The sequence below is a fragment of the Lepisosteus oculatus genome, chromosome 2 (assembly GCF_040954835.1).
Source record: "Lepisosteus oculatus isolate fLepOcu1 chromosome 2, fLepOcu1.hap2, whole genome shotgun sequence".
NCBI classification, from domain to species: domain Eukaryota; kingdom Metazoa; phylum Chordata; class Actinopteri; order Semionotiformes; family Lepisosteidae; genus Lepisosteus; species Lepisosteus oculatus.
In genome coordinates this window covers 48,305,617-48,319,786 of record NC_090697.1, presented here as the reverse complement: position 1 = coordinate 48,319,786, position 14,170 = coordinate 48,305,617, and the positions used below count along the sequence as shown (strand labels likewise).

At 36.9% G+C, this 14,170-nt stretch overlaps 1 protein-coding gene across 2 annotated transcripts in view; it reads right to left on the bottom strand.

The window, feature by feature from the left end:
* mthfd1l (methylenetetrahydrofolate dehydrogenase (NADP+ dependent) 1 like) overlaps window positions 1–14,170 on the bottom strand; it is a 113,029-nt gene that overhangs the window by 55,719 nt on the left and 43,140 nt on the right. For both annotated transcript variants that reach the window (XM_015349241.2, XM_015349231.2), the window contains exon 20: window positions 7,617–7,728. In XM_015349241.2, coding sequence (XP_015204727.2) covers window positions 7,617–7,728 — 112 coding nt within the window. The remainder of the gene's footprint in view (window positions 1–7,616; window positions 7,729–14,170) is intronic.

The window sequence follows — 14,170 nt, the reverse complement described above, 5'->3', positions numbered from 1 at the left end:
TAACTGTGCCAGGTGGGTAAACTTTGTAAAAATACAGTAGAATAAAACAAATGTCAAATTTGGAATCCATGTTTAAGTACTGAAGTATAACACTATGAGAGCAAATTTACTTTTAACAGCTCTTTGGCAAAATGGTACTGTAAACTTCACAGTTCCACAGTTATTTTACTATAATGTTTTGAGGAATGCAAATCGTTAATTTGTGTTTTTTGTGATGCACCTCATTCTGCCAAGGTGTTTACATTCTACCTAGAGGTGCATACATCTCCCCTAGTGTTTCCTTCTTTCACTGCTCTGAAGACATTGGGTACTTCATGGTCTCTATGCAGGAGTGCAATAGTAAAATCCCACCTTTAGCCCTCGACAGAGGAAAGGCTGAGGCTGAAGTCAGGGCCCTGCTAACGGGTTTGACACTGTGACAATCACATACGGAGTCATGTACATTTTTGCACCTTTAAAAAAAGACACTGCACAGAGCTTTAAAAAAACAACGGAATAAAGACATCTGACATTAAGGGGAAAAAAGTGAGATTTTTTTTAATTACAGCCTGATAATAAACATATTTCCCAAACAGTTAATTCAACGTGCTATACTAGTTTATACTGGTTCCATCACCAAGGTCCTTTAACTAATAATATGGATTACTAAGAAGAGCTGAAGATGTTTTTCTCACTGTAAATCTGAACTCTGGTTTATTTGAATGTATCAGTTGCAAAACCTAGTGTAGAACCTTAAAGTTCGAATGTCCTATTCGGGCACTTTTACCGGTGAAACATTAAAATGCAGCATAAACAGCACACATAGCAAAATTGTCTTAATATCATATACTTCAAAGGGAAGCACAATACTACACAAAGTACATGTTTCTTTCATATAAGTATATTAACTATAAAGTATTTAAATAATACAGATGCTGACAGCAAAAAAAAATATTTAACATGTTCTTTGGTTAAACTACAAATACAGAAGTCTTGCTCATCTGGGTCCAGGGTCCTTACTGGCATTCAGACGATTAACTTTTTGCATATTAAGCCACAGAAAAAATCTTGAAGTGGAACAATGAATTTCAAGAGCACAAGATAGTATGGATGTTATGTCCATATGGTCATGAAAGATTTATTTCACTATCAAAACCACTTGCAAGATAAGTAACATGATCATCGTAACTGGTTTTGTCAGTTTTGTGTATGGGCCTCTAGAGATAATTTACGGTGAATTGAAACTAATCAGAGAGGAAGACATGAAAAACTTGAATTCTTCAGTCAAGAACGTGTTTGTCTGAGACAGAAGTAGGCGGAAAAGATGGATACATTATCTCAAGCCACAAAAACACAAAAAAGACAATACTCTTTGCAGGAGGCTGAGAAGCTGTGGGTTGTGACAAAATTGGTGAAATTTGTATTATAGAATCTAAAACATTAAGACACAAACATTGTGTATATATTGTTCCACTACTACCTAAACCCAATGTGTTTATGTTTTTCGTGTATTTTGAAAAATGAAAGCTGTACACATAGACAACAGGGCAACTGGTAGCCGGTAGGAAAACATTCTTTCAGTGTTGCCTGGGATGCATTTTCTAACCTCAAAGTTTATTTTACATTGAACATATTGCAGAACGTTTCCAGATCTACGGCACTATAAAGGAAAAAGCCAGAAACCTTTTTTTTCTAGACAGTTCAGCAGCTTGAGAATTCTTGTAATCTCCAAGCAAAGATTACGGCAGACAGCTCAACAGAAACACACTCACTTGGCTGTGTTTTCTTGAATGTGTTGCAGCCAACTGGTCACATGCTCAGACAGAGACATTCCAGACGGGAGACTAGTAGTAAAGCTATGCATCAAAACCAAAAGTGAACCAAAACAGCCCTGAAGAACTTTTACCACGTTGAAAGTACAGAACTGCAAAGCTCTGAAGGAATGTTCATCAAAGAAACAAAGGCAGATGTTAAATATGTTAGCACACAAAAGATGTGACAAAAGATATTATTGTGGCAGAACTGCATATACACCAGAGGAAATTGATTATATCCCCATTCACACAACGTTTAACTATTTCACCATTTTTTGTATATGTCATACTGTATTTTACTCAATGTTTATTACCATCAAAAGTTATCATGAGTTGAGAGATATTTACATTTTTCCTAAGGAAAACCACAAGGACACCCCACATCACAGTGAGCAAGGAGGATTAAGCTTCAAGTGAGCTGCACTGAGAAGAAAAGAGTGACATGCAAGAGAAACACATTTCTTCTTGGATGGGCTTTGAACATCATTTCCTCCTTAAACCAAACTATAAATGTTTTCTAGGGCTTAAGAGAACAGAAAGAACAGGGGCTCCACAGATCATCTAACAATTCACCCTGAAAAATGGGTTGAATTAACTTGAGTGTTGCGGTGTGAATCCTAGTGCTAGTACTCAAAGAAGCTCTTCAGGAATTGACTGAAGACCCAAATGTAAGAGAAAGACAGAAGAAAAAGAGATCTTTTGAAACATGTCCGGAATTAGAACTGACAGTTTGCTTGAAATCCACTTGCGTTTCTCTCTTGGAGCTTTTGTAAAACACATCAGAGAATAATACTTGAGTTTGTTTTGCCTTTACTAACATCTATTCACACCTCTTAGTTTAATAAGCTTTAAACTGTCTACAGTATATAGTACTACAGCTTTTGAAATACCAGCTTCTCAGAAATATGAACTCTGATAATATTTATTATCTTTACTTTATTAAAGATAAAGTTTTCCCCTTACCTTGTGAGTAAATAAGAGCGTAGAACTCATTTCACTGTATCACTACATAGTGTAAAAGTACAGAAGGCCTGTGGCTTGTAACTGTGGGGAAAAATGAAAACATTCATGGAATTTCAGTTCTGTTTGTAGTTAAAGGCCTGGAGACTATTCAGGAACTATTACAGTGATTTTTTATTACTGTTAGAATGGAAATTTGACACTCAGTATCACTAATCCTAACCGACTGCATAAAACATAATTGAAATTATGGCAATAACTGTAATAACTGACTGAAAAGAGTCATAAGCAAACGGGCATAGTTGTTGGATGAATACTCAGGAGTGAAATGAGTATTCATTAATGCCCACACTTGCTCTCCTACCTTATGAAAGCCAGCTAACTGTTTATGCTTCCTGAAAATGCTTTTCATTTTTAATGGCCAAAATGTTGGAGAAGAATAAAGAAAATGGCAGTAAGATCGTTATAAGACTTATCTCAGGGGTCCCCCAGAGAGGCCCACATCCAGTTACTCCTGGATTTGGAGGTTTTGTAAGGTCACCTTTAAGCTACTGATGAATCAAGAAAGTTCAGAACTCTAGTTTTTGATGGTACTTAGATTTTAGTAAAAAATGACTTTAAGATTTAGATTCTTCTACCTGTATTCATAAGCAAAACTACAAATAAGGGTTAAAAAGTAACTTAAAACGGTTATTAAAACATATATTATCCCCCACAACATATGTGGGGTGAAGAATAATCAGAATATTTTCAGAGACGTACTCAGAAACAAATAGCCTAAATAAACCACAATATTGTACAGCGCACATGCATCTGCATTAATGTCATCCTTTGGTAGGAATACTGTTGTGCTGTACAAGCTAGACTCTACAATTGTTAAACAAATATGCAAAGCCCAATAAATAGAGGAACCACTGTGCCAAGTTTTGAAGAAGAGCCTATTCTGCATTTCCTAATTTGGAAAGAACACTACAAACATGTCTTGTTTTTTCAAAGATTCAATTTGTTTGAAAAGATCTCCAATAGCAATGAGGCTCAAATAAACTCTTCTCAGTACTGGATTCAAGCCATTTGTCAATACACACTTTAACTAACTGGGAGGAGAAACAGTTCTTGTTTTTTTGTACACATAGTGTCTTCTAATTTGCCTTAACGCCTCCAGAGCTCCTGAACTATTCACCCCTTCCGATGACATCCCATTTTAGTGAATTCCATATGATTGTAATGTATGTACATTTTTAAAGTTTTTATTTTAAATTAAACCTTGGATGCTCAAACTGAAAGGTTAAGGTTATACAGAAAAAATAAGTAAAAAATAAATAAAAAAACCCCAACAAAAATCCAAAACTAAACTTTATACGATTTCTCACTCTCCTGATTAATAATAACTAGTAATAACAGCTTTAATTCCTTTTGGATAAATCTATACACAGTAAGGGTTTAGTTTGAGCATTTACGTTCTGATTAAACTTCTTCACTTTTACACAGCGTACACCTCACTTGTAATGTTTAGATAGATTGCAAGAATATATCAACGGCTGAAAAGCACAAGCAGATTACTTTGGAAGTTTTGACTATCAGTGAGAAAAGTAATGAATCTCACAAATAAATAAAAAAATTAGAAAGAACCTAAATATCCTCAGCAAAACACATTGAACTACCACCTAAGCACAATGCAATCATTTTGCCCATACAACAAAGATGAAATAGATTTTGTCTTCTGTGATATACTGTACTGTCTACTGAAGACATCTTGGCCATTTAGGTACTCAAAATGAGAACATATTTCACGATCAACCAATCCTACAAGAACATGTTTCTGCCCATAGTAATCAGTAATGTGCTAATGGCTTCCTATTAGTGCACTACTTCCCCAACATTTACCGACTGCAGGAAGTGGGACATTATAAACAATTAGGCGGCAAGACATTCAATTTCATACCCAGAGAAGCCTTAAACAGAGCCATAGTCCCTACTGTACTTAGCTTCCTGAATTTGGCAACTGACATTGTAACAAAACTACTTTCAGTTGGAAAAGGCTTCTGTACAGAAATTAAATTAAATTTAATAGTTTAGTGAAAGTTCTCAGGATTTGGTTTAAAGAAATCTTCCCTTAGGGAGATGCAGAGATCTGCACTATTCATATTTAAAAAAAAAAAAGATAGTGGAAGAAAATGTTCCTGAAAAGAGCAAGAAATCACTCTACAACAGCAGACTTGTTTACTCTACATCCCTGTTGACTTGATCGTGTTCATCTTAAGCACAGAGCAAACTTAATTGCTATATTCAGATATCTTTACTTTGTAGTACTCCAAAACATTTTAAGTGTAAAAAAATTACACTATAAATAGTTTAGAAAAATTCACATTTTTTATAAGCCTATCATTATCACCAACCTGCAGTACAAAAAAAGTATCATATTAGATTATCATCAAAACATCTTTTGGCCTGATTTATATCCTCATATTTAAGCAGTTCTTCTGCACTGTAGAATACTTGGATAAAAGATGAGTTTAGATTGTAGAAATTTGAGTTTTACCGTGTCATTAATAGTCATACAGTATACTATTGCAAGCTAGTGTTCTGCAAACTATTGACTATTATATATATATTATATATTGGCATACTGTATATAACATTATCTTGAAGATGATCCCTGCCTTTCTCCAACTGTATCTTCAAACTCAATGTATGAACTATGAGTTCAAGTTGATATCTTGTAGTCTTGTAGACAATGTGGAGAAGCAATAAAAAGGCAAACAATGTTAGGAAACTGAGTTAAAAATGTAGAAAAGTATAAATTTCAGTTTTGTTAAAATTGAAAAAATATCCAAATGAAGGTTGCATTTAGACTACTGTCCAAATTTGGTCACTACATTATATTGCGGTTCTGGAATCAGTCACTGAAAAGCTACCAGCTGCATCTCCATGCTTACAGAAATATCCAACATTGATAGACCAAAAATGACCTTTTCTAGTCTTTAACAGAGTAGAATTAAGGGCCTTGGCTGAAGTACTCAAAATCCTGAAAACCAACAACAAAGTCAGCCCTGTGGATGTCTTCAGGAGCAACAGTGAAACACGAGCCAGAAGACAAGAGGAAACTACATGGAAGAGCACTTCACAACTTCAGAGGCATTTGACACAAAGAGTTGTGGGATTCTGGAACAGCACAAATTTACAAAACCTGTTAAAATTCAAGTTCAAGTTCAAGCTCAAAATGAACCTAGGCATGGTGGAAAAAGTGAGAAATTGGAAAGTAAAATTGCATTTTCTGAAGATGCATGCTGAACAGTTTACATTGTGTGAATGTCTTACAGAAAAATGATGGCATTTTCATGGAGAAAAAGGAACTCAAAAGAACTATTCAAAACAACAAAAGAGCTACACAAAAAAAAACACCATGAAATAGATTGGTTTTGTTCTTCTGATTCTGTGGAAACGTCAACAGGGAATCTCAGTCTAGTACAACACTGCAGACACAGGAAGATATATTTAAAAACACAGAGGAGATCAACTCGATTTTAAAGCACACATATGGTGGCTGTGATGTTTTTAACAATAGGAATAAGGTGGGGTTTGTTTTCAATGTGGGAAAATAGAATCCAACATCACGAAGCTTCAGAATCATTTGCAGTGCATTTTAAAGTACTACTGTACGCTTCCTGTACATGGAAAAACATTTCAGAACATTTTTCAGATGCATTTTGATATCTGACTGATATTTTAAGTTATCTTTGTGATGTTACTGTGAATTATGTTATTAACATCTTGTTTCCTTTTCTGGCAGCATACACAATATTTTAATATAATATTAACATTTTAATCTAAAGGGTATATGTTAATTTTAGCATGTTCCAAATCAAAGCGTGAGCGCACAGTAATTTAGCACATATTTTAAAACCAATAAGAGCTACTCAGAAAAGGGAGAACCTTCTCAGCAGCTGACGATTTCCAAACAGGGTGAGGAAGAAAAGAGGGATATTTGGAAAACTGGGAACTTTGAGGAGGGCGAGTACAAGCCCCTAAGCTGTTTGAACTGCCTGACAGTCGTGTCTCTCCTCACAGCAGACACGAGTTTCAGGGAGGATATGTAGAGTTTGGGGAATGCAGGAATAATGGGGTGGCCACTAGAGAAAGCCCTAAAGATGGGGTCAAAAGAATATATTTGTATACAGTTCACACATATACTGTAAATATGTATAAATGACTTATTGGAATACTGGAATGTTCAGAGCCTACTAATTTGGCTTGTGGAGACTATAAATTGTTTCAGAACAAAAACCAAAAGCCTTCACTGCATCTGTTCTATTCTGTCTACCAGTAAACATACAACACTCTCAGCAGAAGCTGAATTTTACTTACAAAATAATGTGTATATGAATAGGCAGAAAGCATGACAATGTCCCATAATGATTCCTATTAATTGCATGTCTTGGCAGTACTATGTGAAGCTTCATTTACTCAAATGCCTTGGTTAGACTGCAGAGATCTTTGAGAACTGAAAAAGGTGGACCCCCTGGGGTGAACTGACTACAGAAAGGCATCCGTTGAAATATGCTGAGGTACTTCAAAGCAGACTGAAGTGTAATATCTGAAACACAGTTTTTTAATTACCACAGAAGTATATATATTTTTTCAGAAATTTAGTAACATTAGGTTTCTTTTAGTTTTTATAATGTGAAAATAGGTTAAGAGACAAAAACACATTGATAAAATGAGGTGGTGGGTGGCATTTCATCAAACTGTAACTGCTCGCCAAACACCTCTCTCAGTTACAGCAGGATGTGTGACCCTACTGTATGAAACCACCGCACTGAGCAACAACCAGGAAACAGATGGAGAAAGCAACAACAGGCCTACCTACGAATCCTCCTTCGCCAACCAGCTTCAGAGCAATCTTGTCCGCCAAAACAGATGAATTGCCATGCGCAATGTTTGCAAAAGGACCAGCATGCACAAACACCGGTGTTCCCTAGTTCAAAGAGAGAAAGAAAATAGGGTTTACAGTATATTGACCAACAATCCATTCAAGAAACAAAGAAGCCTAACGTGCAAACAATGATAATATCACAAAGTCAGGCGACTGGTTCCACATGGTAAAATAAAAGTCTATCAAAATCTTCATTCTGTAGGTTTAGGAAAAGGTAAATCATATTTACCCAGTTTAGCAACTAAAATCATTGCATACATGCATGTATACATTGGCAGTGAGCCACATAAAACATCTGAAAAAAAGTATTGATTTATATTTGAATAATACATTTACATAATACATAAATAAAACACCTCAAAGAAAACGCAACTGCTGATATACAGTACCAGTCAAAGGTTTGAGCACACCTGCGTGAAACCAGGTTTTTCATGATTATCTGTGCTTTAAACTGTATGTTAGTTTTTCATTTTCAATAAAATGAACACCCAAAGAAAGCGGATTTCAGTCTGAAGCCCATGGTGTTAGAATGCTAAAATAAGTTAAAAATTGTCTTTGTTATATGTTCTCACAGTTAATTAGCACATTATATCATTTACCTTTTGTCACCAATTATTGGTAAACAGGTGAGGATCCACGATTACTATAAATATAGGGAGAATGGGCAAAAGTTTGTCATTCCTGAATGAACATGGCAAAATCTGCTCAGCAAGCAATAAAAAAAGACAGTCTATAATAACTTTAAGAAATGAAGGTCAATCTTGAAGAAAAATTGAAAGAACTTTGCGAGTGTCAGTAACTGCTGTGGCCAAGACTATCTAACGATATGAAGAAACTGGTACTCATGAGGACCGAAAATGGTCAGGTACCAGAGAATACGTTCATTAGAGTGACAAGTCTGCAAAACCGGTGACTAACTGACCCCTGAAATACAAACTGAGCTCAATGCAACTACTGTAGAAGTACAGATGTTTCAACATCAACTGTTCAGAGGAGGTTGCGTGAAGCTGGCCTCCAAGGTCCAGTTTCTGTGTTTTTTGGCCCAGGCGAGTCTCTTCCTCTTATTCTGCCCTCTTAACAATGGTTTCTTTGCAGCAATTCATCCAGGCAGGCCAGCTTCACCAAAGCTGAGGAACAGGCTCTAAATTTGATGCATTGACAGAAAACCTAATTAGATCAGTTTAAAATCTAGACAGAACTGTTCACATTCAAAATTGCAAAAATAAACAGCCAATTGCAGCATTTTCTTTTCAAGAAGGTGGATACTTTTAACGACTAAAAGGTTTACGTTACAAGCTTCCTCCTGTTATGATGAGAGCAATGTAGGGACACCACATTCCTGCTAAATGAAATGCACACACACACGGCTTCTGTACCATTTCACACCCAAATAACATTACTGTATAAAACAAAAATAATAGAGTATTGTTTTCAGCAGTAAGCATCCTACAGGAAACAAAAAAAAAGCTTTGAACATGGAAAAAAAACAGCTGGAGAAAAAAACAGTTGCCACAGGTATAGAATAGGGGTTAATCTGTGTGAATGATATAATTTCTGTTGTTGGTGGAAAAAAGGAACACAGTGGATACAGATATGCCCAAGAGAAGTATTACAGCAACAACAGGAAACCAGATTAATTCCTTTGCCCTTAACCTTGTTTTGCTCCCCAAACAGCACTTTCTGTTTAGTGCCATCTCTTCAGCTCAGATCAACAGGGTTATGGTGTCATTCAGTTGTTGTACTTTAGTTGCACTTTAAATGTCCCTCAGAAGTCCACAAGGTTAGTGTGTAGCATGTAGTCTGTTCATTAAACAGTTGGTATTCTAGTTAGAGGATGAGAGGCACTGCCATTACCTGTAAGATGGATTTGCAAAGCAACACATGCAATCGATTTAAACGCAAGGAGGTAACGGAGAATGCATAAGGCAGGAGACTGAATAAAGTGTAACCCAAGAAAAACAAAAGAAGCCATTACATCATGGGGCGAGCACAAGCAAGTTAAGCAACTGAAATCTCCCTGCAAAAACTCAAAAAGAAACTTTGAATGGGATCACTGCAAACCATACGAAGCAGATGGTTGTGCACAGCGGCACATTTCTTCAACTCCACACTTTAGTCATTAAAACAGTTTTAGTAAAGGTTTTTTTTGGTTGTTTGTGCCTGGGACTAGTTTAAGAACTAGAGGAAACTCAGCAGTAAGAGGCTTGCATAAGAAAATGATGTATGAGATGATCTCAAGTTCCAGTTTGCCTTCTGCTCAGGGGGTGAACATTCCCCTTCATCGAGGCTCAGTCACGACTTCAAACCAGCTGAGTAAACAGATCGAGCTGTCTTCACTAGCTCGATCATTAATATGACAAAACAAGGGATATTACAGACAGGGCTGGTACAAAGAAACAACCCAGAGTGTTGAAGCAAATGACAAATGTATTACATATTTAACAACAATGTTAATGTGCTCATAAGGCTTTGGTTTCTATCAGCCGAGCTGAATGTGTACAGAGGTAATGTGATTACATACAGCATGCTTATCTAAATATTAGATAATAAGCATAAACTGACAAAGGGCAGGGGAAAATGATGTATACATAAGATTCATTAAGATTTCTGCAAACCAAATGCAAAACTCTTTATGGATTACGTAAACTGACACCCTGTTCTTTGTGATTTTTACAACAATATTAACTGAACTGGTAACCTCATGTTTCAGTTTTCGTGCAAAGAATACTTAGGATTTGGTTATAATGACCAAGAAAAAGCTACTCTCAGTATTACTCAGTATTAACAGTTTACCATAAAACCACATAAATCGTTTCCACACCCCTGTCATATCTTGTGAAAACCTTTCAATGCTATTAATGATTATCTACCATGCTTTTTTAGACGGCAGGACAATTTGCGCTTGAAAATAAAAATCATTGTGTCTGAAACATTTTGTTAGGTCAAGGACCACCTTAAAGACCAAACATAATCATGAAGAACTGATGGGGCATAAAGACCCTTCATACATATGTCTTGGATGTGAACAAGTAACATTCTGTATATCTACATACTGGCAACAAAGTTTTAATAAGGAAAAAAACGCATTAAAGATGACGCAGAAGGATCTGAGAAAACCTCACTCATTTCAAAGTAATTTTAACGCTACTGTATTATAAGAACATACAAATTCTTCTTTTACCAATATTGTAGCATGAACATCCTTTTTAGGAACGGTTACTAAAGAAAGGAGGTTATTTGGCTCATCTAACCCATTTGGTAGTTAATAGGTAAAGGACTGAAGGATTTCATGCAACTTTTTGGATTGCTTCTATAATCTGGTTCAACTGGCTTTAAAGAGGGAGACTCTCTAAAGAGCCTGTTTGATAGTAAAAATTCCTTTCATGAACAGTACCTAGTGCTTAACACAGTACAATCTGTTTCCTCTTTATCAGGTCATTATCAAATGTGTATTTAGCACAATGTTTTGTTTTTCCATTTGAGCTTTGCATCATTTAAAGCTTTTAAAAAGATTGGTGTCTGTTTATCTGAGTGCTTGTCAGAGGCAATGGCGATCATTTTTACTCTCAGCACCCCAAAAGACAGAGGGCTACACAAACAAATAACAGTTTTCTTTGAGGCACCGGCTCCTGAATGTGTTAAACTATTTCCATCATTGCATGATAACATTCCATGGTCTTTCTTTCTCTGGCTAGAAATGAAGTATATTCACTACCTGAGAAAGAAACGAGGAAGACCTCACACATATGTGGGTTTCGTGGAGCTGTTTTCAGACGACGATAAACCTGGCATACACAGCAAGGCTGACACTCGGTCAGGCCTCTGGCTATCACGCCCCAGGCACCATCTGTGAAAACAGAGGCTTGGCCTTCACCTTGCACCATGGGGGCATGGGCCAGCACGGCGGAAAATTCCCATGGACCTGCCAACCTGGGCTCTGTGATAGGAGCTCAGACAAATGAAGAGCAGAAAACAAAGGCAGGAAAGGTCTTGCAAAATATGAAGAGCAAAATATCTCCATGCTAACCAGTGGAGATATACTTTTCACCACTTTCATACCGATAAACTCCCACTCCTAATCTAGTAACGCTGTCTAGCACAAAACGGCAAACCGTGGTTGGAGCTCAAATTGGCTGTCGAAAACAGCGATGAGGGAGCTGTTCATTAAGGATTACCTAGAGCCTTTTAAGAGACTTTTCAGCTTTCCCGCTAGCTGTACAATCAATACATTTTGAGAGTGATGATGCTGAACGTGCTGCTCAGCTTGCAATCACAGTCTGTTTAGTTTAATCTGGACATTGCTGTCTGTATCTTGGCATCCACTCAAAGAAAGCTTGGTTTTCTGTTTAGAAATTTTAACATTATACAGTTCCTTGCAAAGGCTTTAACCCCCTTCCAACGATGTCACGTTTTGTTGAATTACAAATTAAAAATGTGTATATATATAAAGTGAATATTTGTAATCAAACTTGAATCCTCCAACTTAACACTTTAATGGCCAAGTCAGTACCACTTACTACTGAAAAGAAAAACCAAAAATTAAAATACTGCAATATATTGCCCCTTTGTTATGGAAACCCAGAAACAGTTCAGGTGCACAAATCTACATTAAAAATTAGTTGGCCACGCTGTGCAAAAATAGAGGTTCAAATGATTTCAGAATACTTACATCAGTCTTTGTAAGGTTTTTCACTCAGCTAGTAAAATTCAAGTAAACATTCATCCATGAACAGCTAGGAACTTTCATAACAGCTTGGGAATAAAGTTGTTTTTCAGTAAAGGTGTTTTGTAGTAAAGTACAGGAGGACTATATAAAATCTGCAGAGTAGCCATGTAATCAGAATTCTGTAAAGACATTCTCCATGTGCAGAGAAAAACACCTAACAATACATGAAGGGCCAAATTAGGCCAATACCCATTGTTAATCAATATACAGAAGAGCGAACTAAATTATTGGTTACACCTAAAAACCAGTGACCTGATTTTCTACCACGATAAGGCCCTGTTAAGCAAAGAACAGTAGAGCCCCCTCAGCCAGGTGGTCCTGAAATCCATGAACACCAACTAGCCTCAGGACAGCACAGCTAAACATGTATCAAAGTCAACCAAACCACAGCACAGGCCAAACATCACTATCTTTCCCAATGGGAAACACATACGCAAACTTGAATGCTACGGGACCCTAAGAAAGACAATACACACTAGCTGAGTGTCAGAGCAGGGTAAGAGACCGCAAAGAGAAATAGAACAGGCTCAGTGACTACAATCTGGCCATATAAACTTGAAGACACAAGGAAGACCTGGCTGCCCGAAGAGGACAGACTGTGCTCCCACTGCCAGCAGGGAGAAGCAGAGACAGAAATGCATTATCTCTTGCACTATGAGAAATACTTTAGAATAAAACAAATATTCTTCCTAACAAATCTAATCCCAGAATTTGCATACCTGCAAGAACCAGAAAAGCTCTCAGTCCAAAAGGAAGGAGAAAGACAGAACTGACCACATACTACTGTATGTGATCTCCTGTCAGCCTGGGGAACAGACAATGATCCTGTCTCACAATGTTTTAGGTGATGTATGTAAATGTCCAATAATATTTTTGTACTGTAAATATTGCATTTATTATATCTGTTTTGGCACCGATTAATCGGTGATGCCAATAAAGCTATTTGAATTTGAGTTGTAAAAACATTTCAAAGATACAGAGTATCATACTGAGCATGTGGAAGTCAATCTCAGAGAGGAGAGAGAGAGAGAGAGAGAGAGAGAGAGAGAGAGAGAGAGAGAGAGAGAGAGAGAGAGAGAGAGAGAGAATTTTACCATTCAGACATTGTCTAGATGAGGCTGTCCCTCATTACTGGCATGGGAAACCACTTTGAAGCCAATGGCAACTTCAAAATACCTAGAGTTTAATGGCTGAGAAGGAAGACAATGCCAATGAGTCAACAATACTCCTGTCAGTCCAAAAAGCTAGCCTGTATTGTAAATGGCAACCCTACATGGAGGCATCTGGGATAAACCTGTATATAGACTCTTCTTTTAAAGACTTAAAGGAGTTATTTTATCAACTGAGCATGGTGAAGTCAAACATTAAGAAGTTGAAGTCACCCCCATACTGCATAGATCACAAACTGAGCAGCAGGAAAAAAGGAAACTGGTTAGTGGCGCCACTATGATACCAATAGACTTTGAAAGAGTTACAGAGCTCAGTGGCTGAGATGAGAAAAAATGTGTCAACAACATCCCAGTCACTTCACAAAGGGAGCTTTTATGGATCTGGAAAAAAAAAAACATCTCAACACCTTGCAAAGGGTTTTCACCAAAGCACTTTAGTGATGATGCGAAAGTGGCAAAAGGTTTTATGGTCAGTCAAAACAAAATTTAAATTTTTGATCGAAATGCAAAGTGTTACATCTGGCACAAACCCACCACCGTGCATCACTCAGTTAACAACACCCCTGCTGACAAGCATGGGGGTGGCAGC